This window comes from Papaver somniferum, chromosome 10 (genome assembly GCF_003573695.1).
Source record: "Papaver somniferum cultivar HN1 chromosome 10, ASM357369v1, whole genome shotgun sequence".
Lineage (NCBI taxonomy): Eukaryota > Viridiplantae > Streptophyta > Magnoliopsida > Ranunculales > Papaveraceae > Papaver > Papaver somniferum.
In genome coordinates, this window is record NC_039367.1 from 93,276,773 (window position 1) to 93,304,726 (window position 27,954).

At 36.5% G+C, this 27,954-nt stretch overlaps 3 protein-coding genes, 1 long non-coding RNA gene and 1 pseudogene across 6 annotated transcripts; 1 reads left to right on the forward strand and 4 right to left on the reverse strand.

Moving 5' to 3' along the window:
- Window positions 1-564: 564 nt before the first annotated feature.
- LOC113315955 (sulfite exporter TauE/SafE family protein 3-like) lies at window positions 565-3,410 on the reverse strand. Its single transcript, XM_026564193.1, has 11 exons — window positions 3,254-3,410; window positions 2,500-2,700; window positions 2,345-2,409; window positions 2,140-2,161; window positions 1,923-2,011; window positions 1,751-1,837; window positions 1,574-1,624; window positions 1,217-1,438; window positions 1,029-1,122; window positions 817-957; window positions 565-705 (listed from the first exon to the last, which is right to left on the reverse strand). The coding sequence occupies exons 1-11, from the start codon at window positions 3,408-3,410 to the stop codon at window positions 629-631; spliced, it is 1,206 nt and encodes a 401-aa protein (XP_026419978.1). The 3' UTR covers window positions 565-628.
- A 4,304-nt stretch (window positions 3,411-7,714) lies between these two features.
- On the forward strand, window positions 7,715-10,280 carry LOC113315956. The gene is made up of 6 exons (XM_026564194.1): window positions 7,715-7,825; window positions 8,085-8,567; window positions 8,696-9,007; window positions 9,116-9,206; window positions 10,011-10,065; window positions 10,142-10,280. Exons 1-5 carry the CDS (start codon window positions 7,788-7,790, stop codon window positions 10,014-10,016), a joined length of 930 nt encoding a protein of 309 aa, XP_026419979.1. The 5' UTR covers window positions 7,715-7,787; the 3' UTR covers window positions 10,017-10,065; window positions 10,142-10,280.
- A 296-nt stretch (window positions 10,281-10,576) lies between these two features.
- LOC113319247 lies at window positions 10,577-13,390 on the reverse strand. 3 transcript variants are annotated; one of them, XR_003345267.1, is made up of 8 exons: window positions 13,041-13,389; window positions 12,872-12,937; window positions 12,621-12,724; window positions 11,838-11,994; window positions 11,546-11,705; window positions 11,410-11,473; window positions 10,871-10,971; window positions 10,577-10,759 (listed from the first exon to the last, which is right to left on the reverse strand). It is a non-coding gene; the product is annotated as an uncharacterized LOC113319247 (long non-coding RNA). The 3 variants fall into 3 exon arrangements; XR_003345268.1 differs by having other exon boundaries at window positions 10,577-10,971; window positions 11,838-12,030; window positions 13,041-13,390; XR_003345269.1 differs by having other exon boundaries at window positions 10,577-10,971; window positions 11,838-11,991.
- A 4,847-nt stretch (window positions 13,391-18,237) lies between these two features.
- LOC113315957 lies at window positions 18,238-19,125 on the reverse strand (annotated as a pseudogene).
- A 6,024-nt stretch (window positions 19,126-25,149) lies between these two features.
- Window positions 25,150-27,303, reverse strand: LOC113315958 (sulfite exporter TauE/SafE family protein 3-like). Its single transcript, XM_026564195.1, has 10 exons — window positions 27,250-27,303; window positions 26,809-27,169; window positions 26,647-26,711; window positions 26,457-26,564; window positions 26,264-26,350; window positions 26,119-26,169; window positions 25,784-26,005; window positions 25,582-25,675; window positions 25,324-25,464; window positions 25,150-25,226 (listed from the first exon to the last, which is right to left on the reverse strand). Exons 1-10 carry the CDS (start codon window positions 27,289-27,291, stop codon window positions 25,150-25,152), a joined length of 1,248 nt encoding a protein of 415 aa, XP_026419980.1. The 5' UTR covers window positions 27,292-27,303.
- Window positions 27,304-27,954: the final 651 nt, after the last annotated feature.

Genomic DNA, 27,954 nt, shown 5'->3' on the forward strand with positions numbered 1-27,954 from the left:
GGCATGAACAACAAAGCAGAACAAAGCTGCACTCGAAGTCCTGATGTAGAGGAGAAAGAGATCAAGGAGAAAAGCGTCCTTCTAAACTCGCCGAAGAAAAACAAGTAAGAATTGTTGAACTGGCCAGTTCCAGAAACAATTTGGTCATCATCAATAACACCGTTGTTTCTCATCTATGGATTATGGGTTTGTATTTTGTCATTTAATCTGATTTTCTGACAGCAGGCTGCAGGGAAGAGCTTCCCATCTCAAGAATCAAGTGCAGCAGAAATTAAGCTAGAGGCAAAAGCTAACAAGTATAAGAACATGTATGTTGATGCTCAAAAGAAGGTAATGTCATGCCTACTTTACTTCGTGTTGGTGTAATTCCCAGTGTGCCATAGTTGTCATTGTAATGCATGTGTCTTCATTTTCAGATCCGAGTCTTGCAGCGAGAAAAGAATGATCAAATTACAAAGTTGGAATGTGCTAACGCCAAACTTGAAGGGGTGCGTATTCATTGTAATTATCTTACTACCATAAACTGAGTTTGCATTATGATTTTAGAGAATCAAAAATTCGTGGATTATGGTGATTGCATGATTTGCATCTATTAAATTTCCTTTTAACGGTAGGAGATGGTCACTTGTCAATGGCACAACTTCTCAAAACCCATGTACTCTTTATGCTCAATTTTTCCGGCCATGTTTGCGATGCCTATACCACCTGTTACACAATACACCGATAACAGATTAAACCTTCATTGGAACCATTTTAATTGATTGAGATTTTATTGTAGAATTAATTCTTTGAACAGTCAAATAAATTGAATCTCACCAAGTAAAATTGTACTAATAATCATTGTGAAGACGAGAATGAAGATTATGATAGAAGCTCTTCCTAAAATTGCGATAATCCTTCCCACCACATGTTGGCCTACTAGTGCAGCTAGAGTTGCCACGGCAAAAAAATAAAGAGCTGTGTACAAGAAACAAATGATTAGCGGCTAAGAAAATTGAAAACTTGAAAAGTAAAGTTAGTTTACTCACCGTAAGGGACAGGAAAACGTTCGAGAAGATAGTATTCAACAACGGACATAGACGAAGAAGAAAACATGGCAAAAGTTGCCGTTGCAGTAGAAACCTGCATATATTTTATATGCAAAGTTTTAGTCGAATTCAAACGCTAAACACGATGCGGGCTTGCTGATATAGGCCATCAGTTTAGTTAATCTTACCTGTGGAGGAATTCCCAGCTCTAAGAAGAGAGGACCCATTATGAAGCCACCACCTAGACCTAACAGCCCACCAAGTGTACCGGCTATTACCCCAACTACAGCAAAGAAACATAGCTGATAGACCTTCCAGTTCACACCTTTTTCTCCCAGAGATGCAATCACTTTCTTTCCCTTGTACAATCCAATTGCCTCGTACATCGTCACTCCAACAGAAACTGGGATCTATAGAACATATACATAAATAAAGAACTAGCTTGTTTGTATCTGAACTATCAAGCTGGGTTGCACTTGCTTTCTCAAGTAGTTTTGATAACTACGAAACTATAACAAGAGAACATCGAAACATCTTTTTATTACCTGTGCCGCAGACAAAACCCAGTATGATGTTGAACAAGTTGCCGTCTTAAACTGTGTCCCAAAACATGGAAGAAGAATCTCCATGTGATTAGTTCATGAGTTCGAAAGATTTATACTTTTAAGAAATGAATCATATACAGTTTGCAATATGGAATAGACAAAAGATTTCATGCAAACCTTAAAAATTTGTATTACGAGGAATGCAATCCAAACAAAAATAAGAAAACCAAGTTCTTTCCAGTAGACGTTCTCAAGAATTGGGACCTGCATGCATATGGTAAGAAAGAAGTTAGCCATGAATATAGAGAGTTCGAGAGTCAGAAAATCCGAGAGAAGGTGTAAGACTGACCATCATTTTCATCTCTTTTTCAGTGCTTTTATCACCAGGGTCGTCGACTGGTAAAGGATTGCCTTCTAGTACTTCTCCAGTTCTAGTATCTAACCAAATAAATAATTATGAATCAATTTAACACATAAATGGAGAACTTAGCGAAACACAGTATTATCCACACCCCTCCCTATATCTATCTGTCATTAGGGGAGAATTCAGTGACCGTTAAACTCACCGGCGTCTACCTTCTGAACCTCCTAAAATAAGAAGAGGAAAAACGGAAAGAATTAGTAAGAATGAAATCATGCTTGCAAAAACAAAACATATAGTATGAAGTTTTATAGACATATGATCCTCAAGCTTCATTAGCTTCTAAATTTGTGAACGTATACGGCCTTTATCGAGCGCGTGTAGCCACATACTGGTATAAACAAATTTACCTTCTTTAATTTGGTTTCCTGCTTCCATGTTTGCACACCTTTGCAAAATGACATTGTTGACATAGCTGTGCACATTTTATGCAAGAAACTTTATCAGTAATGCCTATTGAAGAGAAGTCTAAGAATTTGATTTTTTTTTAGTTGTCAATGCTTACCTATGAAAAATAGGATAAGAAGAACAGTGACCATCCAGTCATTAAAGATTTCACTGAGAATGACACCGATACTAATACCAAGCATGAGCATAGGTTGCATGAGAAGTGTTAAGTTATAGTCGATGAGCGGCATATCAAGTGTTGGATGTCTCCTTTTTAGGTTGTAAAACACTGTTGACAAAGCTGCTCCTGTTATCATACCTAGCGAAAAATATCTAACTTCTATTAGCACTTTCATTTACATAAATCAATCAAAAAAATTACTTCAAACGGGAAATCTTTAGGAAATGTAAGAGAAAAACTTTAAACAAGATTAATACTATGGACGCCCACTAAACTATAAATGGCTCTGTAAGCCCATAATGTGCCGCAGACATTAATTTGGAGCTGTTTGCAAGAACCCTTTTGTTTAGGCAAATTTTACTGCGAAGTTTCGCAGCTTTACGTAATACAGTACTTTTTCTACCCGTCACCCGTGGGTGGGTAAAAAGACAGAAACAAGGTGGCTAAGGCCTTGGGGGCGATTGCCCCTACCTTATAACTGAAATTCGCTGTTTTTCCTTTTTAATTTCTTTTGACAGCTTGTAGCATCTAAAATTGCAAGTAGTAGTATGTATTCAAGGCTGTGAGATTTTGCGGCCACACTTGTTCTTTGCAAGTTTCCGCGTTGAATTTTTTAAGATATTGCTTGTGTCAGGAACAAAAACTCTATGGCCCTTGATTAATGTCAGCATAAGCACTGATTAGTTCTTACATTTAGATATTGGAACTGAAGTTTTTGGATCAAATCCGATAATTAACGTCAGCATCGGGACGTAAATACCACCTCCTCCGACTCCACCTACGCTTCCAAATGCTGCTCCGAAGAACCCTACAATCGTTCCTACAATGATTCTCCATCCCAATTTCATCGCCTGCATTTATACCAATTAAGTTTAAGGAGTCGCAAGCACTATGTACGTAACCAAGGAATATGATTCTTTCTTATATTACCGTTAACATTGATCTTTTAACCATCCAGCTGAAATGATCGGAAAACAATATGTAAACATAAATTTGGATCACATACCGGCCATTTATGTTGATAAGTGGATGGTTCTGATTTTCCTAGTAATTGTCTCGCAACATGCCCAAAAGAGTCAGTTCCATTAACCTTATAATAATCTTGGACATTTCTTTTATAGTATGAGCTTGCTGACGACCTTGTTTCAAGCTTCGAATTAGATGGTTCTGCTGAAGAAAAAACAAACAAAAACCCGAAGAAAAGGAATGTGATCAGTGCTGATTTTAGCACTGAATTATTTCTACGTGATACCCGTTTTTTCCGGAATTCAACCATGTTTACCTTTCCCCTTCTGGTTGAGTAATCAATTTGAAAACTACTACCCCATGGAATACACATCCATTATCATTGAAATTATGAGCAAATCACCCAATCTGAAACTGAGAAAATTTACACAGAAGAAAATGTTTGTCGACTGAAACTTCGATGAATTTTACAAGAATAGCTTATTGCTATATATATGAAAATTAATACAGCAAAAATAAAAACAGAAAACCCCCAAAATTAATTGTTATAACAAACCAAAGGAACCATCAGTAGAACCTAATTCTAACAGAATACTGTTAGGAACTAATAACAGAATCTAGAAGCAAAGAAATGATTCAACTACTTCCTTCCAGTAGACCAGTAAACATTTTCAAGAATTTGGACCAGCACGCATATATATATGCATGCCCAAATACATGTTATATAATTGAGACAGGCTGACCTGTTAGTTATTGAAGACTAATTAATTATTTCCTAAAGTTAGACGCGGTTATTTAGGGAAGGGGTTTCCTAAACCGGTTAGAATTCTTGGTGGTCAGGTTTGTAACCTATATAAATAGGTAGTTAGGCCTTGTAGAATTTGTGCATTGTGTAGAAAACGATTAAGAGATCGGTGAGAGATTTCTTGTATAGCTTTTAGGTCTAATGCTAGGGTTTCGTTGTGAGAGCATATTGGTGAGGAACAAGAGACAAGGTTATCGTCTCGGGTAATTGTTGCGGTGTAACCAAGGGTTTGCTGGGATTCACACGACGTTGTAATCGTTTTTTCTTCATACTGGATTTGAGTTGGTGCGGCTCAAAGTGGACGTAGACAATATATACAAGTTGTATGTATTGGTCGAACCACTATAAATCTTGTGTCTTGTGAGTTGATTTATCTTTCTCGTATTATTATGGTTGGTTGTGCTTGGTTTACTTATTATTCATCATAATATCTCAAGATCCATTATTCCGCGGTTTTCAGTGATTATTCCCTAAGAAAATCCTGACAACTGGTATCAGAGCTCGGGTTAGAGCTTTAGGGTTTATCGTAGTACGATTGGAGTGGGAGTTATGGATGATAATAACGAAAATACGGTAGCTAGGGTTAAAGTTTTTAATAGGAAGAACTTTGCGTTTTGGAAGTCTCAGATGGAAGACTACCTATATGAGAAAGACCTTGATCACAAGTGTGTAGCCGTGATCCGTAGATGTCTAGTGGAGGAAGTCTACAATAACGTACAAGAGGAAACTAGCACGAAGGATCTTATGGATAAACTTGAAAAGTTGTATCAAAAGTCATCAGCCTCGGGGAGGATTATGTTGTGTGAACAATTATTTAATCTGAAGATGTAAGAAGGCGAAGCGATTTCAGCACATCTTGGGAAGTTTAAATCAATTATTTCTCAGCTTTCAAAAGTTAGTATTACTTTTGATGATGAAGTTCAAGCTTCACGGTTGTTGTCGTCATTACCAAAGAGTTGGGAGACTGCAAGGACAACCATTAGCAATTCTGCAGGGAGCGAGAAGTTGAAGCTTGATGATGTGCAGCAAAGGTTGATCGCTGAAGAGGAGAGAAGAATAAAACAAGGTTATGTTTCTAGATCTTCAAGCTCGGCCTTAAGTATGCATGATGAAGATAGAGGCAGGAGTTCAAATAGGAACAACAACAAGACTAGATGGAAGTCTAGAGGAAAGTCTAGGGGAGGTCTCAATCCCGGCCTAGAGGTGTTGTTGAGTAGGACACTACAAGTGCGATTGTCCGGAAAACAAAGGTGCTAATAATGGTGGAAACAAAGGTAATCAAGAAGAGGTCAACGTAGTTGCAGCTGCGGAACCAGTGAAGGTCCTTGTTGATAACAAGAAGATGATTACGGAAGGTTTTCTACTACTCTCTGAGGACAAGCAAGATGAGTCTTGGATTAGCTTCTTTCCATGCAACGGGTGATAAGAGTATTATGATCTCTTATAAAGAAAGATATTATGGCCAAGTATTCTTGGGTGACGGTGAAGCATGCGACATCATCGGTTTGGGTGATGTGATCTTGAAAGTCAATGGTTCGACATGGAAATTGAAGGATGTACGACACGTTCCAAATTTGAAGAAGAACTTGGTGTATGTGGGACAACTTTGCGATGATGACTGTGAAGTTGTGTTAACGAAACACAATTGGAAAGTAAAGAAAGGGGCTATGGTATTAGCTCGTGGAGTTAGAGTCAATACTCTATACCGGACTTCAGATGGAACTACTTTAGCAGTGGCTAGTAGTGATGAAGACACTAACTTATGGCATAGAAGATTAGGGCACATGAGTGAGAAGAACATGAAGATTCTATGTTCGGGAGGATATCTACCTAAGGTGAAGTCTGTTGATATGAGTTTTTGTGAAGACTGTGTTCTTGTAAAACAAAAACGGGTTAGTTTCAGCAGAGAATGAAGAGACTTGAGAAGTCCAAAACTTAATTTGGTTCACACGGATGTATGGGGACCAATTGATGTTGCATCTCACAGCGGGTTCCAGTATTATGTCACCTTTATTGATGATCACTCAAGGAAGGTGTGGCTTTACTTCATGAAGAATAAGTTTGAGGTATATGAAGTGTTTAAGAAGTGGAAACCTTGGTTGAAACAGAAACTGGTCTGAAGTTGAAGTGTCTACTGTCAGACAACGGTGGTGAGTATGACAAAACAGAATTGTTACAGTTATGTGCTACAAATGGAATTCGTTTGGAGAGGACAGTTCCAAGGACACCATAGGAGAATGGAGTCGCAGAACGTATGAATTGGACGTTGAATGCACGTGCAAGGTGCATGAGATTGCAGTCTGGTTTGCCCGAAACCTTCTCACTAGTCCAGAAAAGGCTATAAATGACGAATGAAATTTGTTATAAAACATAATTTACCACGATTTTCATCTGTTATTAGAACCGTTATTTATTTGGTGTGACTCTTTATAAATGACAAATACAAACTATTATATAAAATCACGGATTTTGTTTGTCAATAAAAATGACAAATAAAATTTGTTATTAAGAATAACAATAATTGTATATTATTTAAAGTGACGATACCTTTTTGTCATAAGTCATGTGTTCTAATATTATTTAAATTTGCAGCATATTTATGATTTTTTTAATTAAAATATTTATATTTGATATAAATTGTATTTACCAGAAATTTCTGATTTCTTTTTTTTTTTGTTTTGGCTGAATTCGAATTTAAAACTGAATCAGCTAAAGCTAAATTTGGAACTTAACGAGCTGAATCTGAAATATATTACATTTAAAATAAGAATTCAGTTCACACTACAACCAAAAAAAAAGGATAAACTCATCCGGCATTTACAACTCAACACACTGAAAAAACTGAACTGAAACATTCAATCTACTGAAACTGCCACTTAATCTGCATTTTCTTCTGCATTCATACAGAAGTTTTGGCCACCTAAGCATAAGACCTAGTGAAACATCTCCAAAGTATCCCGTATACATCATATAACACCCAAATCGGATCCATTATTTCATTAACGAGACAGTTACATTCAGTATTGCTGGTGGCGTAGTAAAATGGGCAAATTAATAAAGTGTCCTGCTTCAAACCATATAATTAATAAACCGGCCAAGCTTTTAAATTCTTTTAGAAACTGGCCTTTCTGTTAGAGTTGACACCTGGGCCCACCAGATCGGTCAGCTGCGTTGAATAAGTCAAACTCGGTAGGAGAATTTACGACTGTGCCCTTGCCCATTTAAAGACCCGTGTGGTGTAATCTCTCACCACACTTTCTCTTTCTCCCTCGTTCTCTTCTCCCTCGTTCTGAAACTAGGGTTAGGTATTGAAGCTGTTTGAAAAGAAAAAGAAAACTGATGTTATTGAAGTTGTTTTTGCTGAAGACATAGATGTTAACAGAAAGACCAGAGTGTATTTGGAAGAAAAGTTCTACATATTTAGGGATTCAGAGATAGTGGTGATACAGTGAAGATGAGGTACAAACCGGGATTGAAACAGTCTGAATCAAGGTAAGATTAATGAAACCCGTGACTTAATATATGATGAAAATAATTGTATTGATAGTTAATTAATTTAATAGATCGATTGATTTTTAGGGTTTATGTTTTTTTTCCTTTGTAATTAGGGTTTATTTGAAACCAAATTTTTATTGTTTAATTGGGGTTTAATTTTCGTGATTGGGTGTTTGATTTTAAGTAATATTGCTTAATTAGGTTTTCATTGGGTTTTCATAGGTTTATATCTGATTTTGTTTCATTTGTGTTGCAGTCAGTTCAAATTTAGGAATATCAGTGTATATGCGGAGCCAAAGAATGAGACTTTGGTATTTCCTGATTGCCATAGAGATGAAACAGACTTGATGACACTTAAGTATATGGTGTATAAGGGTTTGTCTATGGATGTTAAAGAGAAGTTTAATTTATATTGGTTTAAGGAAGAATGTCTGCCACTGCCATTGTTAAACAATGATGATTTTGATAATTTTTGGGAGGATTCTTTTGTAAATGAGGATGGATGTATATGTTTGTGGATGGGGATGAAAGACACAGTGTTTGGGACTCCAAAGACTACACCAAAGAAGAAGACAGTTAGTAAGGGAACCACCCCTAGAAGATCCCCGAGGCTAAATAGTGTGGATAAATCAGTTGAAGGTGCATCAAGAAAGCTGAGTTTCATGGATGTGCCCATGTCCAAACATTCTCAGGCTAGTAGAAGTGGTTGCAGTCAGTCAAAAGCTACAAATGAAGTTAAGTTTGTTGAAGATGTGGACAATATTCAGCTGGAAAACACCAAAGAAGATGAATGTCACCCAATTGAGAATCCAGAAGCTCCTCCAGTATATGACAGTGATGAAGACATTGAGTATGGGTCAGATGAAGAAGAACAAGAAGAGAAAGAATCTGCATCATGGGTACATGGTACAATAGGAGGACTGAATCTGCATCATGGGTAGATGGTAATTTGGTTCCTACTGCTGTTACATTGATTAAGAAAATGTTGGAATTTGTGACTGACTATGGTGTTGACCCTTGTGTGGCTGGAGAGTTATATATGGTGACTAGTCCAAAGAATTCTGTGTTCACAGTGAACATACTTGCCAAGACTTGCTCTTGTTTGCAGTGGCAGTTGAGGGGGTTCCCCTGTATGCATGCAGTGAGTGCATTGCATAGCATAAGGCCACAATGGAGAAAGTAAGATTTCTCTTTTTTTAAATATGTGCTTTGTCTCAGAACTTATTTATGAAATTTCTAGGCCTTAAATGTATCTAGCACTAACCTTTACATACTCTGCTTGAGCAGGTACTGCAGTGATTACTATTCAGTGGAGAACTATAAGGCCACATATGCACCAACTTTTGCACCACTAGATGATAAAAGTGAATGGGTCCAGGTACTTTTTCTTCTTAAATTTGTAACTATATGCCCTATTTATATTCTCAACTACATTGATATAAGTGCATTTGTTCTTGCAGCCAAACATGAACAAGAAGATCTTGAACCCTCCTCACAGTAGGAAACCAGGAAGACCCAAGAGTAAAAGGGTAAGAAGTTATGATGAACCTCGTGTTGAGAAGACAAAAAGGAGGTGTGGGAAATGTGGAAATGTTACTAACCACAACAAAAGAACATGTGCTGGTGGTGAAGTGGGATCTAATCCAACTGCAAAGAGGCAAAGGACTGAATGTGATGCACAAAGCTTCACCTTCAGCAACATAGAGCCAAGTCAGACCACCGGAGTTAGGGGTGCAGCTAAGTCAAACAAGAAGAAGAGAACGGCATCATTTGTTGGTGAATGTTTTACAGGGCCTGGCAGTCAGCCTTTGGAAACACCATCTTCTACTCCAGCTTCCACAACACCTATGAGTCTGCCATCTATAGCACCATCTTCTACTCCACCCTCTACAATAAATAACCTTTATCAGAACTTCTTTGGCATTGGATCTGTATCTCAGAATATAAAACAAGGAAAGGGAAGGGGAAATGGAAAGGCTAAGAAGAAATGATTTGAGATCCGTTTTCTGATTTTTTGTGTTTAAGAAGACAATATTTTTTTCTTTTGTAGACTTGAATTAATGCTGAATCAAAAGTGGATGGTTGTTTATTAGTACATTTGCAGGTTACATTTTCAGATTGTTGAGTTCCTTACATATAGCATTAAGTTGTAAACTTGAATGCATAATTCTGTTTTTTGCAGCAATGAAGACTTCATCTGAGACCCATTTAAAACCGTCACAATCTGTACAAGTGAGGTATGCTATGTTCTTGTTGTGTTCATTCTTGCAAAATTTCATCTCCATCTTTGATTTGCAGTGATCTTTGTTGCAGGTTTGATTTTGCAGTGGGCAGTTTTTGAAGCAATGACCAGATTCTCCGCAAGCGTAACAACCATTCTCTACTGGTAATTTCACCATCTTGCATTTGACAGGATCGATGGCATCGTCAAACCATTCAAAGTACTGACAGGTTGGAATTGAACACTTCAAAAACATTTTTTCGTTTGTTTCTTTTGCTTTTGAACACAATAGTTGCCTTATACCATTACATGGTATATATTTGCACCTGGAATAAATCCAAGGACATACCTTTGGATCATGAATTCCCTGTGCACAGATAGAACATGAAATTAGGGGTTGTTTTAATCTTAATCTTACCTTGCTGCTGCTACTGCTGCCTGGAGAGTTTACTTCATTTTGGCTCATGGCTCATGTCTTATTTATTTTTATTTTTTTGATCTGTTGAGTATGACAAATACTATGGTTCTTCTCTGCAGGGCCTAATTTATATGAATGAAGTTGAATCTGACCGTTACAAATCCAACCGTTACAAATCCGACCGTTGCAATGAGTCACCGAGTTGACTCGATACTGGTTTGGTTACGAACTCAGACGAGGGTTAAGTCGTCTTTTACCTAGCAGGTTAACTGCCACGTAGCCAGTTAACTACCTAAATCCGTTTTTTGAAAAAAACGGGATGGAAAATGTCAATATCGGCCAGTTTATATAAAGATTCAAAAAAACGGCCAGTTTCTTAAATATGGTTCAAAAAGGTGGTTACTTTATTAAAAAGCCCTAGTAAAATCACCACAAGCACTTGCAACAGCTCCCTTTAGTTCCTCGAAAAGCAGTACGTAAGGGAAGGTCAAGTAATCCAGTATCCTGTGTAAGAAGACGCCAAGTTAGTTTAGAAACACTATCAACAAACATCAAAGCTATAAAATGTTACAGCAGCAAAGGTACATAACCAAAACAGGAGGAAACATTTTTTGGGAGAGACAATGAAGATGTGGAAACAATCTAGGTATGAGCTAGAAAGGGAGACAAACTTATACTCTTCCTTCGTGGGAATAGGCACATAGGAGAATTCAGTTGTTCCAGTAAGAAAAATACTTCCAACTTTTGTGTAATTTGCCTAGTAGAATTATGGCAATTAAAGCCGCTACTTTATGTAACCACTATCTAGTTAATATAATAATTCAAATCAACTGTAATTAGAACTAAACTGAGGCAAGCATAGGCAATTGCAAAGCCTTTGCTGAAAATTCAAGCCTTTCCAAATAATACCAAAGAAGAGAAATGATAAAATCATTTTCCGACCTTGAATGGTAGCTTCGTATTCAGTGGATTGGCTCACCAAACTGAAATCAGTATGCATGTAAACCTGGAGAAGGAAAAAATTAAACTATATATACCCAAAGAAGCTGAACAAAGCAACAAATAAGTCATACCATACCTCGGAACTTCCTGTAGGTGGATCGGTAGCTAACTGACTATGTTTACATGAAACAATTTCTCCTCCAAAACCAAAAGACACCGCCACTGGGCATTTCTTCATCCAATTTGGAGATTTCCAAGTACTCCAATCACAGTCATTATATAAACATTATCGATCCCTGCTCAAGCATAAAGCATAGACACGGTCAGCAACATAGTAACATTTGCTTTATATTAAAACCTTACACAACAAAAAGCAGTTTATATTAAGACTAAATAAATCGAGGATATGTGCTGGTAAGACAACTCACATTTCCTTCACCAAGTACAAGTCATCCATGAACTGGAGGATGTGAAGGGCATAAAGACAGCAAAAGATGGGTCTTTGAAGAACTCCAAAAGCCTTGGAAGATTCTTGAAAATGCCTCCACGGTTCATTTCTTTAGTAGGAGTTATAGCGAACCTCTTCTGTAGGTCATTTATAAATTAGTTTCCATCAACGCACTGGCAAGTGATTAGACAAAAGGAAATAAAAATAAGAAATATATATATAAGTAATGACAAATTTAAACTTCTTTTCAGCTCCATCACCATCGCATTACCTACAATTAAACATGTGGACAAAATTTAAAATGTTGCACGACTTCAAATGACTTGTCGTGGAACTAGAATACAAACTATCCTGAAATTAGTCGCCACATGGAAACCAATGGCATCGTCCGCACCATTACCAATAGATTTCGGAAGTGAGATGCAAGAAAACAAACCATTGAATGGCTCAAAGTCCAGCTCAAGCATGAGGTTCTTATTGGTCATGCACCACAAAATTACAATTTTAAAGGAAAATTTAGCAAATACAAACATCTGGCAGAACTATTAGTGGTAAAATGTTCTTTGAATTGCAATTACTCAGCAGTCAGCTCTTCTATAGCCAATGCATCCACATTGGTGCGTGTATATACATCCTACAATACAATAAGAATCAAACACTAGAAACTTGATGCCTATATGATCCGTATAATACTAATACACTTACACATGCAACAAATTTCAAATTAAATCAAGGATATACAACAGATTTTATCAGCAATTACCTTGCCAGAAAAGCTCACAATTCGTTACTGTGAGTCGAACCGCTAAGGTGTTGCAAAACAGGTTACAGGTTATGCCATGACTTAGGAAATTGTCACCAAAACTTCTGTAAACAAATATAACAGACAAACCCACTACCCTTAATTTTTGTTGAAATTAAATTGACCCAGATTGTCAAAATCAAATACAATTGAGATAACAAGTTCTAGAACCTCAATTATAACCTAAATAGAAGACTGATAATTGTTCTTACCATCTCACTATTTCACAAGATCTCCATCTCCATACTTGTAGTCATCATCTTTTGTTGCTGAAAACCCTAAAAAATGAAGCAAAATAGAGATGTTTCAGAATTCTTTTAAGGATTGTAAGAAAAATTGAAATCAGAAAGCAACCCTAAGCAGAAGAATGAAAAACGAGACCTTCATGATTTCTCCGTCTTCATCTACTTCTTCTTCTGCTACTTCTTCGGCGTTATTTTTGTTGTTTGATCAGAGAGATTGAGAGATGCGGTGATGGAGGGTTATTGATTTGGTTTACAGGGATTTAGTAGATGACTAGGGTTTGTCTATGCTCTTCTCAGATCGAATGATGTCAAGAAATTTCTGGTGAAGTGAAGGACAAAAAAGATAAAGTAGTTTTGAAATTGGGAAGAATCCCTTATTCTCCATTCGAATTAGGCCAGATCTTGGTTGGTGGAAAGATCTTTCTGCAGTTTGTAGTTTTCTGAGAGAAACGTCTAGGGTGTTTAATGTTTCGGATAAAAGAGAACCTAAAAAAGTCAGAGCCAAATGAAGCGTCGGGTGATAAGGACGAGGTGTGGGATGGGTGTACTCATCTCCAGCCGAGCAGGAAAAGAAGGTGCGAGAATAAGACCATTGTAGCCACTATGTGAAAGACTTACGGCTAGTTAGCCGGTGACTAACCATTTTCAGACTTACATAAATTTGTGGGTGCAAGATAGAAAACTAGTGTTGGGCGTATAAAAACTTAAAATATTTGTCGGATTTATTATGTGATTTAATAATTCATCGTTAAATCACACACCTAGAAAATTAAGACATTTAAGAATAACGTTTTTTATACGTTAAATGGCGGGCCCAACTATTTTCATGTTATATGACAGATATTATTTGTGATATCCTAATCACGCAACTAATATATCATTTAAAAGTGTGATTAACAACCATTTCTGGACTAGTGTCCGGGCACATGCAACAGAGACGGCTGCTTATCTAATTAACATGACACCTAGTAGTCCATTAGATATGAAGATATCAGAGGAGGTTTGGACTGGCAAAAAGGTAAATCTTTCCTATTTGAAAGTTTTTGTTGGTTGTGTTCGTTATGTTCATCTTAGTCCCGGTGAGAGGTCTAAGATAGGTGCTCAAGCAAAGAAGTGTATATTCCTTGGTTATGGAATTGACGCTTTTGGGTATAACCTTTGGGACTATGAGGGTCACAAAGTTATTAGAAGTAGAGATGTCACTTTTAATGAGAATGAGTTGTACAAGGATAGGAATACAACACAAGTTGAAGATGTCAGGTCAAGCAACGTCGATAAGGAGTTGTATATCGATATTGATGATGTTTCTGGAAGAAGTGCGGAACAAGAAGAGCATGAATGTTGCTGATGGCAGAAAAGTACAAGTTGAAGAGACTTCTACTGCAGTGCGAGTTATTCCTACAGTTTCACAAGAAGTACGAAGATCGTCAAGAACTCCTAAACCAAACCCAAGGTATGCTTTGAATTATCTATTACTTACGGATGGAGGCGAACCTGAAGATATTAGGCTGATGATTCAGGCAAGTGAAAACTTGCTATGGAGGATGAGATAAATTCACTTGATGAGAATGGCAATTGGGTGTTAGTAAAATTACCAAGAGGTAAGAAGGCGTTGCATAACAAGTGGGTTTATCGGATGAAATCTGAAGCAAATGGAGAAATTCGCTACAAGGCGAGGTTGGTTGTGAAAGGTTTCCAGCAAAAACCTGGTGTTGATTACAACGAGATATTTTCTCCAGTTGTGAAGATGACTACTGTTCGAGTAGTGTTAAGTCTAGTGGCTTCTGAAGATCTGTACCTTGAACAGTTGGATGTAAAGACAACTTTTCTTCATGGTGACCTAGATGAAGAAATTTACATGAAGCAACCAGAAGGATTCGTAGTAAAAGGCAAGGAAGAGATGGTGTGCAAGCTAAAGAAGAGTTTGTATGGTTTAAAACAAGCCCCGAGACAGTGGTATAAGAAGTTTGATAACTTCATGCATAGAAGTGGTTACTCACGGTGTAATGCAGATCATGTTGTTACTTCAAAAGAAATGGTTCTGACTACATCATATTACTATTGTATGTGGATGATATGTTGGTTGCCGGAACATCTCTACAAGAAGTTGAGAATTTGAAGAAACAATTAGCAAGTGAGTTTGCTATGAAAGATCTTGGTAAAGAAAAGCAGATTCTTGGTATGAGGATCATAAGAGACAAAGCTAAGGGTGTACTTATGCTTAGTCAGGCTGAATATATTGAACGAGTGTTGAAAAGGTTCAATATGGAGAATGTTAAACCAGTTAGTTCTCCACTTGGAAGTCAAATTCGTCTTTCAAGTATGCAGTGTGCGAAGACAGATGATGAAAAGGAGTACATGTCTAACGTACCATATTCTTCGGTGATTGGGAGTCTAATGTATGCTATGGTATACACGAGACCGGATATTGCACATGCAGCGGGAGTAGTGAGTAGATATGCAAGCAACCCAGGAAAACAACATTGGGAAGCTGTGAAGTGGATTCTCAGGTATTTGAGAGGTAACACAAACATACCATTGTGCTATGGAAAAGGTGGTTCTATCTTGAGGGGTTATGTGGATGCAGACTTCGCAGGTGATGTAGATAAAAGGCGAAGTATGACCGGTTATGTTTATACTATGGGGTCAGCTGCAGTGAGTTGGAACTCAAGGTTACAGAAGTTGGTGATATTGTCTACTACGGAAGCGGAGTACGTAGCGGTGACGGAAGCGAGCAAGGAGATGATTTGGTTACAAGGATTATTATCTGAGTTGGGCAAGGAACAAGGAGATAATGTTCTGTTTAGTGACAATCAAAGTGATATACATTTAGCCAAGAACTCAGCCTATCATGCTAGGACGAAGCATATAGATATCCGTTATCATTTCATTCGAGATCTCTTAGAAGAAGGAGAGTTGAAGCTCGAGAAGATTCTTGGTTCGAAGAATCCGGCGGATATGTTTACCAATGGAGTTACATCAGACAATCTAAAACTCTGCAAGGCTTTAGTTGGTCACTCAGAATGAGGATCTGGGAGGGGATCCGCACTAACAAGGAAGATGTTTTAGCACCGTCAATCCAAAGTTGAAGAATGGAAAACAATCAATAAGTCTTCAATGTGGGAGATTGTTAGTTAATGAAGACTAATTAATTATTTCCTAAAGTTAGCCATGGTTATTTAGGGAAGGGGTTTCCTAAACCGGTTAGAATTCTTGGTGGCCAAGTTTGTAACCTATATAAATAAGTATTTAGGCCTTGTAGAATTTGTGCATTGTGTAGAAAACGATTAAGAGATCGGTGAGAGATTTCTTGTATAACTTTTAGGTCTAAAGCTAGGGTTTCGTTGTGATAGCATATTGGTGAGGAACAAGAGACAAGGTTATCGTCTCGGGTAATTGTTGCGGTGTAACCAAGGATTTGCTGGGTTCACACGACGTTGTAATCGTTTTTTCTTCATAGTGGATTTGAGTTGGTTCGGCTCAAAGTGGAAGTAGACAATATATACAAGTTGTATGTATTGGTCGAACCACTATAAATCTTGTGTCTTGTGAGTTGATTTATCTTTCTCGTATTATTATGGTTGCTTGTGTTTGGTCTACTTATTATTCATCATAATATCTCAAGATTCGTTATTCTGCGGTTGTCATTGATTATTCCCTAAAAAAATCCTCTCGTTAAAATCCTCTTCAGGTGAGCCCTTCGTTCAAATACAGATAACACCTCCACCATACTAATGATGGAGGGGATTCCCGCCGGATGGATGCTTTAAACCAGATGTTACTGTTGCTGAAATGAAATGCAGCCTCGGAACAAAATTATGCTGCTTGCTGGGCCCACATGGTGGAACTTGCATTTTCGGGAGAAGAAAGCGGCCTCCTTTTGCGGCAGAGTCGGCAGCGTCGCTATATACATACATGTAAAGTTACAAGAAGTTAGTCATGCATCTAGAAATATATAGAGTGACAGAGAAGCAGAGAGGGGGAGAGAGAGAGTAAGACTGACCATATGCCAAACACATAAATAAGAACCGGTATTCTATGTGTTCTGGTCCTTCTTCAACACATAAATAAGGAGAGATGTGAGCAAAACACACCGCCATATGCCAAACGAATTTGCTTAGGGAGTAGTCAGTTGTAAGCCCTCCATTTACCTTCTTTTGTATCTTTTTAAGGGGGCAAAAAAAAAAACAAATTAGGAAAAACGGTAAGAATTAAGACGGAAATCTTGCTTGACAGTAAAATATAGTATAAGTTATGAAGTTCAAGTTTCATTAGCTTCCGACGGTGTTACCAATCTTCTTCTTTCAGTTTCCTCGAACATCTCAACTATACCTTCTGTTTTCCCTCTTTGGTTTTGTCTCTAAAAAACATTTTGTTCGATCAGTACCATACAAAGATGAGAAATTGATATTTAACAAGAAGTGATGGGTCAAAAACGAAGTAATAGTGACACTCCTACTCCATAAAAGACTGTTAAATGACTTGCATCTAAAATTAATTTCTTGTGATACTCCTACCCCTTGGTTTCATAGGGGAGCCCAAAAACATGATTTTATTCCATGCACAACATAAAACAAAAAGCATTAAAGCCCAAACGAGTGACCATACCATGTGAATGGTCCAAATAGGTCAGGGTAGGTTATTTAGAATAGATCACCCAGCAGAGTATTATCCGCATGCATACTTATCATATATACTACCTCCGTCCCTAATTAGATGACCTAGTTAAAATTTACTAGTAAATTTAGAAATGATTTATCTCTCAAACTATACAACGGATTTTCGTAAATTTTATATCATCCGAAAGCATTTTAAAACACCTATTTAATGAATATAAATATGACTATCAAATTTTACATATTTCTTATAATAATACTAATCTATCACTCCACTTATTTATGGTATAGGTCGTCTAATTAGGGACGGAGGGAGTATATGCAAAAAAGGTTGGAGCATCAAGTATTCCTTATTAGCGAATGTAATCAGCCTCATGAGAAAAACTATTTCCAGTTAAGCACTGGCTCTGAGACCTACTCCTGGTGATTAAACGTGCAAGTCAGTTAGACAAAATCTATCGTGTTGCCCTAGTCAACCAGCAAATTTGTAAGAGAGCGCCTAAAGTTGTGTATGCACCATAACTAGTCTTGCCAAAAGTTGAGATAAGTGGAAATGTTGCTACTAGGGAATATCGCCATTTTCTCAAACATGGAAACATAACATAGAAAGTCATAACGAAATGCATATTGGGAAGCCAGAGTAGATCAGTTAATAAGTAAAACTACACCTAATATAGAGTTAATCCTAAACAATGAAATGTTCACCTTTTCCATCTTTTAGTGTTTTTGTTGCAGCTGTAGCTGTTCTGACATGAATTCGCTGAACTGTCAAGATCTTTCTCTCTTACTCGAAACAATTTCTTCAGTAGTTTTACGCAATTGTTTCGGAAAATAAATTTCCATGTAATCAAACCACTCCCCAAGCGTCATCTTCTCAAAATCAACTTTATTTTCTTGAACCAAATATTCTTGTACACCACCATCAGAAGTACTTGCAAGAGTCGCGTTTTCTGGTTCCACTGCACCAATCTCTTTCTCTAATTCTGATATTCGGAGAACTTTTGGTTCTGGTGTACTTGGGGAACTTTCACTATCTCTTTAGATTCATCATACTCTATTTTCTTAGGTCTTCCTCGCTTCGTCCTACTCTCTATTATCTCTTCAGCTTTCTTAGGGCTCCCTCGCTTCGGCCTACTCTCCACAATGCCAGAGGCAGCTTCAACAAAAGAAACAGCTGCAACAGTAGAATCCCTATGATTCTTCAGAGCAGCATTTCGCCTAGGCTTCTTCCTCACTTCTACTTCTTTTTCTTTCATATCAATTACTTGAACATTTTTACTACTATTTCTAGTTGGGGGTTTTGTTAAAACCCTAATTTCTTGAATAATTTGAACTTTAAAAGAAGTAATCATAATCAGTTAAGGGCATCATATGTTTGTCATTCAAAAGAGTCCCACAGATGAATCTAAATCAGAAATAACCCAAATACTATTCTTAAATTCAATTAATAAATGATTTGATGAAATACCAGTATCTCTAATTGCCAAAGTATTACCTCTCATAACTCTTCCAATCTGAGGATGATGATGATCCTGCTTTGCAATCTGTGGTTTCTCCTTGTTTTGGACCTTTTTCTATTATTAATCTCAGTGTAGATCCTTCCATTTTACTCATAAAGAAGTGAAATTGAAAACCCAAGAAAAATCCTTAGGGGAGGGAATTTCGGGTGTTTTTCTGGTTGGGAAATTTACGGTGAAGGTTCACTTTGTAGCCTAGTTAGCAATTCGTAGTTCGGCATACGTACGGAACGGCAAACGTACATGTATTATTCGGATTCATAAAGATCAAGTTCGGTCAAAAATCCGGTCAACGGTTCGTGAGTCGGCAGTAAATCGGAACGGCATACGTACGTGTATAATTCGTTTTAGAGATATGAATTCGGGATACAAAATTTGGCTTGATGCGAACATTGAATATTAGGAAATTATGGTGGGAGCGTGATTTGTGTGTTAATTGTAAGTATATATATCAAGTATATGTAACTTTAGGAAATCAAATAATCGTTGGCTCATTGGAATGGACCATAAGTTAAGGAGTTATACGTCTATGGGTCGACTCTTCCTGTGAACATATTTTTTGCAAAACACGGAAAAAGAGAAGTCTGAGCATTTGGGCCTTAAAACTTGATCGGAAAATAAGCCCAGAGAGTTGTTGCTCAGAGTTAATGGGCCGAATCTGTACGGCCGATTCCAGTTCGATTCGTTAAAGCCGCGTATAGTTCGGAAAGCTCAAAAAGTTCACCTACTTAGGTAGGTATTTCAATTGGACGGCCGTTTGATTCGGTAACGACCGATTCGTAAAAATTCGCGAATGATTCGCGAATGATTCAGCGAATTGCTAACTAGGCTTTGTAGTGAAAATTTATTTTAAACACCTGGGCCGGGGAGGGCTTTGGCATGGACTACACCTGTGTGTATGCTCAAAGAGTGTTTGGACTTTGGATAGAGGTAAGAGGTGCTTCTGCTTTTCCAGAATAAAAATTCTAACTCCAGAAGTTAGAAGTAAAAACAATTTGCTTCGCAGAAGGTTAACTTATTATTTTAGAAGTCAATCTGAATGGAATTACCAAATCAATATGAAAATCGAAAATGGTATCTAAACACCTTCTTAATCCTGAAACCGAAGGTAAATTTTTTCAAAACAAATATATCTATATCTACTATATGAAGAATTTTTCAAACAAGAAATTATGGGATGTTCTGGTAAATTTTTTCAAAACAAATATATCTATATCTACTATATGAAGAATTTTTCAAAACAAGAAATTATAGGATGTTCTTGTGATTGTTTCCCAACTCAGTATCTCGGCAAGCCTTTGGGAGAAGAATCAAACTCCGTGTCTAAACGTGATAGGATTGTGGGAATTTGTAAGGCAAGATTGGCTTCATGGAAGCGCAAAACTCTTTCATGAGCTGGTAAGCTTTCCCTAATTAAAAGTGTTCTTCAAATCATCCTGATTTACTACTTATCTCTTTTTATGGCTCCACTAAAGTGACAAAAGCTATCGAAAAGGTAATTAGAGATTTTTTATGAGATGAATCTGTTACTTCTAAGAATCATCGTTGGGTAAGTTGGAAAATATTTGTAAATCTTTAAAGGTGGGAGGGTTGGGTATTAGAAGTTTAAAGAATTTGAAATGTTCTCTTCTTCAAGAATGGTAGTGGAGTCTTCGCACTGAATCAAAAGCTCTATGGTCTTGGGTTGTTAAGGACAAGCATGACATTGTTGATCTTGGTTGGAGAACTAATCAGCCTACGGGCAAGTATGGAGTTAGTCTTTCGAGGAACATTGATTCAACTGCAGAAGATCTTTTTAAGCATTGTCAATTCAAGATCGGTAGGGGGATAGAGTTAGACTTTGGGAAGATAAGTGGTGTATCCAGGGCCCTCTCTCTTCCTTTTGTCCAAGTCTTTATAGCTTGTCTAGTTCTAAAAGAATCTCTCTGATAGTTGCTTTTCAAAAGGAAGTTGATGGTTTTAAATGGAATTTGGGTCTTAACCACAAAAGACGTTTGTATGATACATAAATTGTGGAACTTTTTGTTGCAATACCTTTGTTGGAATCCATTGTGCTCGTCCTTGACATGGATGATCAGCTTATTTGGCTCGGTGACAAGAAGGGTATCTTTTCAGTTAAAACGGCTAATAACATTTACTCTCGAGGTATTGATCCTATCATTCCTTTCCGTAGTTCTAAGGTTTGGTCAGAGCATGGCCACATCGTGTTGGGTTCTTTTTATGGCAAGCTTTTTTGAATAGGTTTCCAACCATAAGTAGTCTGCACCATAGGAACACTTCTTTAGATTCACCAAATTTATGTTTGTGGTCTTACTGAAGAAACTGAAGACCACCTCCTTCTACAATGTAATTCAACTCTTAGTGTATGGAACTACTTCACTAATTTCGTTGGTGGTGGAAGTTCAATGCTTCGTACTGTAAAGGAGGTTATAGTGGGATGAAAGAACTCTCCTCTATCGACTCAAGGGAAACAACTTTGGAAAAGAGTTCCGGCAGCCATCCCCTGGGGTTTTTGGAAAGCTCGCAATGCAAATTCCTTTTCCGGAAATACTTTCAAGCTTCATGAGGTTATTACAGATATAAAAATAGACGCCTTTAACTGGTCTTAAGGCCTATAATGTTTTAAGGGTATTAATACAATTAATTTAATTATGGGATGATCTAATTTCTTTCTAAATCCCCACTAAGTTAAAGTGTTTGGGTTGTATTTCTTTTTTGGGTTCTTTCCTTACCGGTTGGGTTTTAGTCTTTCTTTCTAGCCTTCATGGCTAGAGGATTTTGTATTATTTCGTTCTTTTAATATATTCTTCTTCTTTGCCGAGAAAAAAAAAAGGAGTCCAAATTTGTGCACCCCTCTAAGACCTGGGTGCACATTCTGACCCTCCCTTTTGGAGGTGTTTTCGGTTGCAAAACCAGTTTTGGCATTTTATATTTTAATAAAAGATTTTCCATTTAAACATAAATTTTCATAATATAATTATCTTCTCTCTCGTCTTTTATTCTCGTCCTTTTGAAGTACATCTTCATCATGGTTGAGTTGATTCTGATAAAATCTAAATTTTTGTTATTCATTGTCTCTTCAACCCGATTCCATGGAGGAAGTGTGTTAGCTGTTATTATCTACTGATCTCAAAAAAGGTAAGATTAATGAGTTAGGTTTTCACTTTTAGATTATCAAATTTAACTTATTGGTATATCCATGATGTTGATATCCATAGTTGGAGGGGATTTCTATACATGGAAGATTGTTTTTGTTTTCTGAATGAAAAATACTAATTTTCCTCTACAAAACGAGGAAAATTATCCCTTTAATAGTACACTGATATCATTAACAGAGTTTGAACTATATGGATTTCAAATCTCTGAAAATCCAATGCGGTATGAATCAATGATGCATTATCAGTTTTCCTTCTTCAATACAATAAAATACATATCTATTACTGAAAAAGCGGGGGTTTAACAACCACACCCAATCGTTTGGCAATCTGTATGAACTAACTCCAATATACTTTCAAGAGAATCAACTAGACAGTCAGACTCAATCTTGAGAAAAGTATATCAAAGAGTTATATCTCAATTTCTCAATTCAATCCGCAATCAAACAAATAGAAATTTGTGAACCCGATTAAATATAAGAAATAACTTGGACGGTATCAAAAACCAATATCCAAGTGTCAACCAATTTAATCAACAACCCAAAGTTCGGATTCACAATTGATTGAACTTACGCACATCCTGTGATATTTCAATTATATAAACCAATATAATGCGGAAAAAAAATAACACAGACACCAGAAATTTTGTTAACGAGGAAACCGCAAATGCGGAAAAACCCTGGGACCTAGTCCAGAATAAACACACACTCATTAAAAGCTGTTACACAAATTTCCTACTACCTATTCGGACTAGATGTAATACCTGCTTCAGCTGTATTCAAGCACTTATAGAACTCCTAGCCCAACACCGATTGTCTTTAGGAATTCTTCTCGTAAATCTTCTAGCAAAACCCAAACGCCCTCTTTAGAAGATACAACAACACGATTGATACGATTCAATCTTTTGTTTGCACAAAACACCAGTTTGATTACCCTTTAGATGTGAATCAAGGTTTTGGAAATCTTGTGTTTGTTTTGAGAAAAACAATTACTAGGTAAAAGTAATATCAAAACAAACTTGTAGATTAAATTTTATTATACTCTTCAAAAATAGGAAGAGAAACCTAATGACTCTACAACAAGAACAACTAGAATAAATCTAGATATATCTTGTTTAAGACTTTTTAAGGATTTTTACGAGATACCTTAATCGAAGTTTTTCTTTCTAGCTTCCGATTTCGACTAACAAGTGTTGGTATACGATCAAAAACTGAAATCTATCAAAACCTAGGGTTTATGATCAACAACTCTTGAATGGTTTTATATCAGAAGAGAAAACCTTAGAATAGACAAGAGGTGAAAAACCTAGATTACAAGTTTTATAATCAATCACGGAGATTAGATCCAACTCGGCTTTGTGATCCCCAATACAAAGACTTTTATCTCATTCTTGTTCACGAAGAACATAAAACATGGAAAACAACCTTATGAAGCTTACACCAATTTTCCAAAGGGGATAAAAACGTGTAGCACTCATGAACAATAACTTGGAAGTTACACAAAGCTATTTTCCTTTTTTTAAGACTCTCCTAATTTTGGGAGTCTTTCCTAAGTTAATTACAACTCTTGCCAAAATAATTAAATAAATAATTAATTAACAAATATTGTATTTATGTGAATAAATCACATTTTAACTTAGGAAGGAATCACAAACACTTTAATATGGTAATCAAATATGTTTGGAGTAATAACTATCTTGCTTAGATAAGAAAACATCAATTACATGACCAAAAGTGGCTTCTAGTCACGTAATTGGGCTCAAGTTCGTGAACCGTTACAAACAGTTCATGGATTGTTTCCTACTAACGAACTGTAACAATTACAGCAACACTAATAATTGTCACTACTTTAATAAATCACTCATAACTTCATCGTTATAACTCAGAATTGAGTGACTCTTGGCTCGTTGAATTCGTAAGCTCATTCACTATAACATGAGAACCTTTCCAAGGATAAAGGTTATTGTCACAAAAGTCGTGGTTCTATCTTGCCTAGATTAGAAAACATCAATTACATGACCAAAAATGGCTTCTAGTCATGTAATTGGGCTCAAGTCCGTGAACCGTTACAAAAAGAATTAAAAAAAAAAGAAGAAAAAAGACAACTATTATTTTTGTTTTAGTAAATGTTTGAAAGAAACTCACTTACTTTTTCTTCTTCTATTCTATAAGTAGAAACTTCAAATACCTTCAATGAATCAAGACCGATAGACAAAACTAAAATCATAACCAAGAAATTAGATTCAATTATTAAGAACCAATAATAAATCTAACTAATATAAAGAAAAAGAGTACTTTTGCTTGGTCATAAAAAGTCAAAATAGTCTAACCTGATATTACAAACATGACCTTTAATATAAATAACAACTATAGAATATTTGATGGTAAAAACGTACATTGAATAAAATAGATCAAATGAATTAAGAACTTTATATCTTTGTAAGTACACATCAAATTTTATTAGATTTATATATTTAAAAAGCTCTTTGAATTATCTACGTAACATGTACAAAATGAGAGTATTAAATTTTTATTTTACACCAATTTTTTCATTGTTTTTATATTTTGTGGCATTGGATGAGTCCAAAGAAAGTGAATGAAATTATCTGTACCAAGCGACATGCCTTGGGTAATTGGAAGACTAACGCATGGGATCATGAGAACCATCAAGCGGTCTGACGGTTCGCATGCTCTCTCCCACTGCGGAGGTAGGGGTTCCAACCCTGTAATTGCCAAAATCAACTCCAATTTAATAAGGAGTTTGGACGTAGTTTAGGGACCACTAGTCTAGGGTATCACAAAAAAAAAGAAAAAAAAAACGTTAGGGTCATAGAAAAGGTGTTGGAGCGTTCATACTTACAACTTAATCTCAAACTTGTCAGTGTAATAATTCTTACAGACCAGCCCAGACAGGAAAACAAAATGTAAAGATTAAAGATGGTAGAGAAAGAGGTATTATCATTGGCACAATTTCTCGAAACCCAAGTACTGTTTATGCTCAATTTTTCTAGTCATGTTGGCTACACCATCCCCACCTGAAAGATAAACGTAAAGATTAGTCAATACATCAAAACAGAGTAAATGAGTAAATATATCAGAACTATTTCGTAAAAAATTTGCATTAATTCTTACCTAGAAAGATTGCACTGACAAAGATTGTGATGGATAAAATGAAGATAATGAGAGAAACTCTTCCTAATATTGAGATGATTTTTCTCACAACATGTTGTCCTGCTAAGGCAGATAAAGTTGCCACAGCAAAAAAATAGAGAGCTGTAAAAAGAAATTAACAGCCAAAAAAAAAAAAAATCAGTAAAAAAAAAAGAGATTTAAAAATGAAAAATTAAACTGAGTCTTTTTATATGAGAATTTTTTTAGATAATTCCTCACCATAAGGGACTGGAAAACGTTTAAGAAGATAGTATTCAACGACGGACATGGACGATGAAAACAACATGGCGAATGTAGCTGTTGCGGTTGAAACCTGTTATGTTGTCATAAAAATATTGACAATTAATCTTTTGATGACAAGAACTGAAGTGGAGACCATAATAGATATCCAAAGAAGAAGGTACATATTGTATTATTGTACCTGTGGAGGAATCCCAACCTGTAGGAAAAGGGGACCTAAAATGAAGCCACCACCCATACCTAATAATCCACCTACCACTCCTGCAAAAACACCAACTGCAGAATAAAAAATCAGCTGGTGAACCTTCCAATTTGTGCCTTTTTCTCCTGGAGATGCAATCACTTTCTTTCCCTTGTACAGTCCGACTGACGTATAAGCTGTCACTCCCACCGAAATTGGGATCTGCAAGACATCATGAAAACAGGTATCAAAACAGAAAGATACAAAGTTACATGTTTTTCATATGCCAAAAGTGGTACACTTCCACTGAAAGACAGGCAAATAAGTATATGTACCTGAATTGAGGACAAAATCCAGTACGTTGTTGAGCAGGTAACCATTTTGTTCTGCTGGCGAAAATCATGAAAACCAAGTTTTTCCGTTTGTTATAGCTCATGGGATGATAAAAAATTGTTAGCTAGTGTAGAGAGTCTTGCAAACCTTAAAAATCTGAAGAACAAGATATGCAACCCAAACTGAGACAAGAATAGCAAGTTCTTTCCAGTAGACATTCTCAAGAATCGGTACCTGGTTACATTCAATTAGAAATAAAACACAAATGAAAATTCTGACCCAGACAAAAGACACTCATGTATTTAGATAGGTTAATAATTAATTTAAGTATATGGTCTACCATTTCTCGTTTCTGTTTTTGAGTACTGGTACCATTACTTGGTTCAATTGCCAGAGGATTATCTTCTAAGACATCTTCCTCACCATTTGACTCCAAGCAGTTAACCTCCTGAATCCAGTGAAAGCAATGAAAAACTTGTAAAATTTTGCAATGGTGAGGTAAGTAGTGCATCGAGTAGAATAAGATTTACCTTCTTTAATCTGGATTCCTTTTTCCAAGTTTCCACACCCTTGAAAAACGACATAGTTGATGTGGCTGCATGAAAGTAACTAATTTAAATTAGGGTTTTAGTTAGAGAGAAACATACATATGTACAATTATAATATGAGGTTGGACAATCTTAAGTCAGTACCTAAGAAAAGAACAATAAGGAGAACAGTCACCATCCAGTCATTAAAGACTTCACTAAGAATGACACCAATACTAATACCAAGCATGAGCATAGGTTGAATGAGTAGAGTTAAGTTGTAGTCAATGACTGGCATATCAAGTGTTGGGTGTCTTCTCTTCAAGTTGTAATATACTGTTGACAAAGCTGCCCCAGTTATCATACATTTCGATATTGGTACCGAAGTCTTTGCGTCAAATCCAATGATCAAAGTAAGCATGGGAACGTAAATTCCACCACCTCCTACTCCTCCTACGCTCCCACATGCTGCTCCAATGAATCCAATAATGGTACCAACTACGATTTTCCAGCCAAATTTCATTTCCTGTAATACACTCAAATCATTTATAACAATTCAAATTAGCAATAACTTGTAGTATTCAATTTCGTTAACTGCAAACTTACAGGCCAAACATGCCGGTAAACATATATTCCTTTCTGTAACATATTTCGAACGTGTAAAACATAAACATTTTCCACCTCATTCGAAGTAATATCAAGTTCCGTACTTGGCTCAGCTGATGCGAACATAAATCCTGAGAGCAGAAATGTGCATAACACGCACACTACCAGACCACTACTGCTACTTAATACATGCCATCTGACTGATGATCCGAATGTAGTAGACATTATAAGTAAAACTTTAAATCTTCTTCTTCGTTTTTTTTTTCCTTTTCCCTGCTGTATTTCTGAATGAGCGAACAACGATTCTGAAATTTTTCTTAGTTTCTGAACCCGAACCGTAACTCTCCATTTAAACAAACTAATTAGAAAATAATAAAATAATCAAGTATGAGACAACACGAAACTTGCTCTCTTATTATTATAATCTTTGCAAAGTTTGTTTGTTGTGCAACATCCGTGCTTACTTCTTCACGGCATCACCTGTCAACCCTAAAGTTAAGTCATGATTCAAGAGGATGCATGTCGCTGTCCTTCTCAAGCAGTTGTTGCACGAAGCTCCTAACGAGGACCAAGACATCAAGTAGACATCTCCCTAAATGTATAACTGTGAGACTTTGGTCTCTATGGGACGGCCGGCATGCATTTAGTTGGTATCAGAAAAAGATAAAGTCAAACTAACGATTGGTGTTTTTTCTGGAGTCGTAT

Coding starts and splice junctions, on each gene's coding strand:
- LOC113315955 (XM_026564193.1), bottom strand. CDS start 3,410: ATGAAATTGGGATGGAGAATCATTGTAGGAACGATTGTAGGGTTCTTC. Junction 2,410..2,499: donor TCTTATCCTATTTTTCATAG/GTAAGCATTGAC, acceptor AAATGTGCACAG/CTATGTCAACAATGTCATTT. Junction 1,123..1,216: donor AGCTGGGAATTCCTCCACAG/GTAAGATTAACT, acceptor AAATATATGCAG/GTTTCTACTGCAACGGCAAC.
- LOC113315956 (XM_026564194.1), top strand. CDS start 7,788: ATGAGGTACAAACCGGGATTGAAACAGTCTGAATCAAG. Junction 7,826..8,084: donor TTGAAACAGTCTGAATCAAG/GTAAGATTAATG, acceptor TTTGTGTTGCAG/TCAGTTCAAATTTAGGAATA. Junction 9,008..9,115: donor ATAAGGCCACAATGGAGAAA/GTAAGATTTCTC, acceptor CTGCTTGAGCAG/GTACTGCAGTGATTACTATT.
- LOC113315958 (XM_026564195.1), bottom strand. CDS start 27,291: ATGTTACAGAAAGGAATATATGTTTACCGGCATGTTTGGCCT. Junction 27,170..27,249: donor TTTACCGGCATGTTTGGCCT/GTAAGTTTGCAG, acceptor AGTGTATTACAG/GAAATGAAATTTGGCTGGAA. Junction 25,465..25,581: donor ACGTTTTCCAGTCCCTTATG/GTGAGGAATTAT, acceptor TTCTTTTTACAG/CTCTCTATTTTTTTGCTGTG.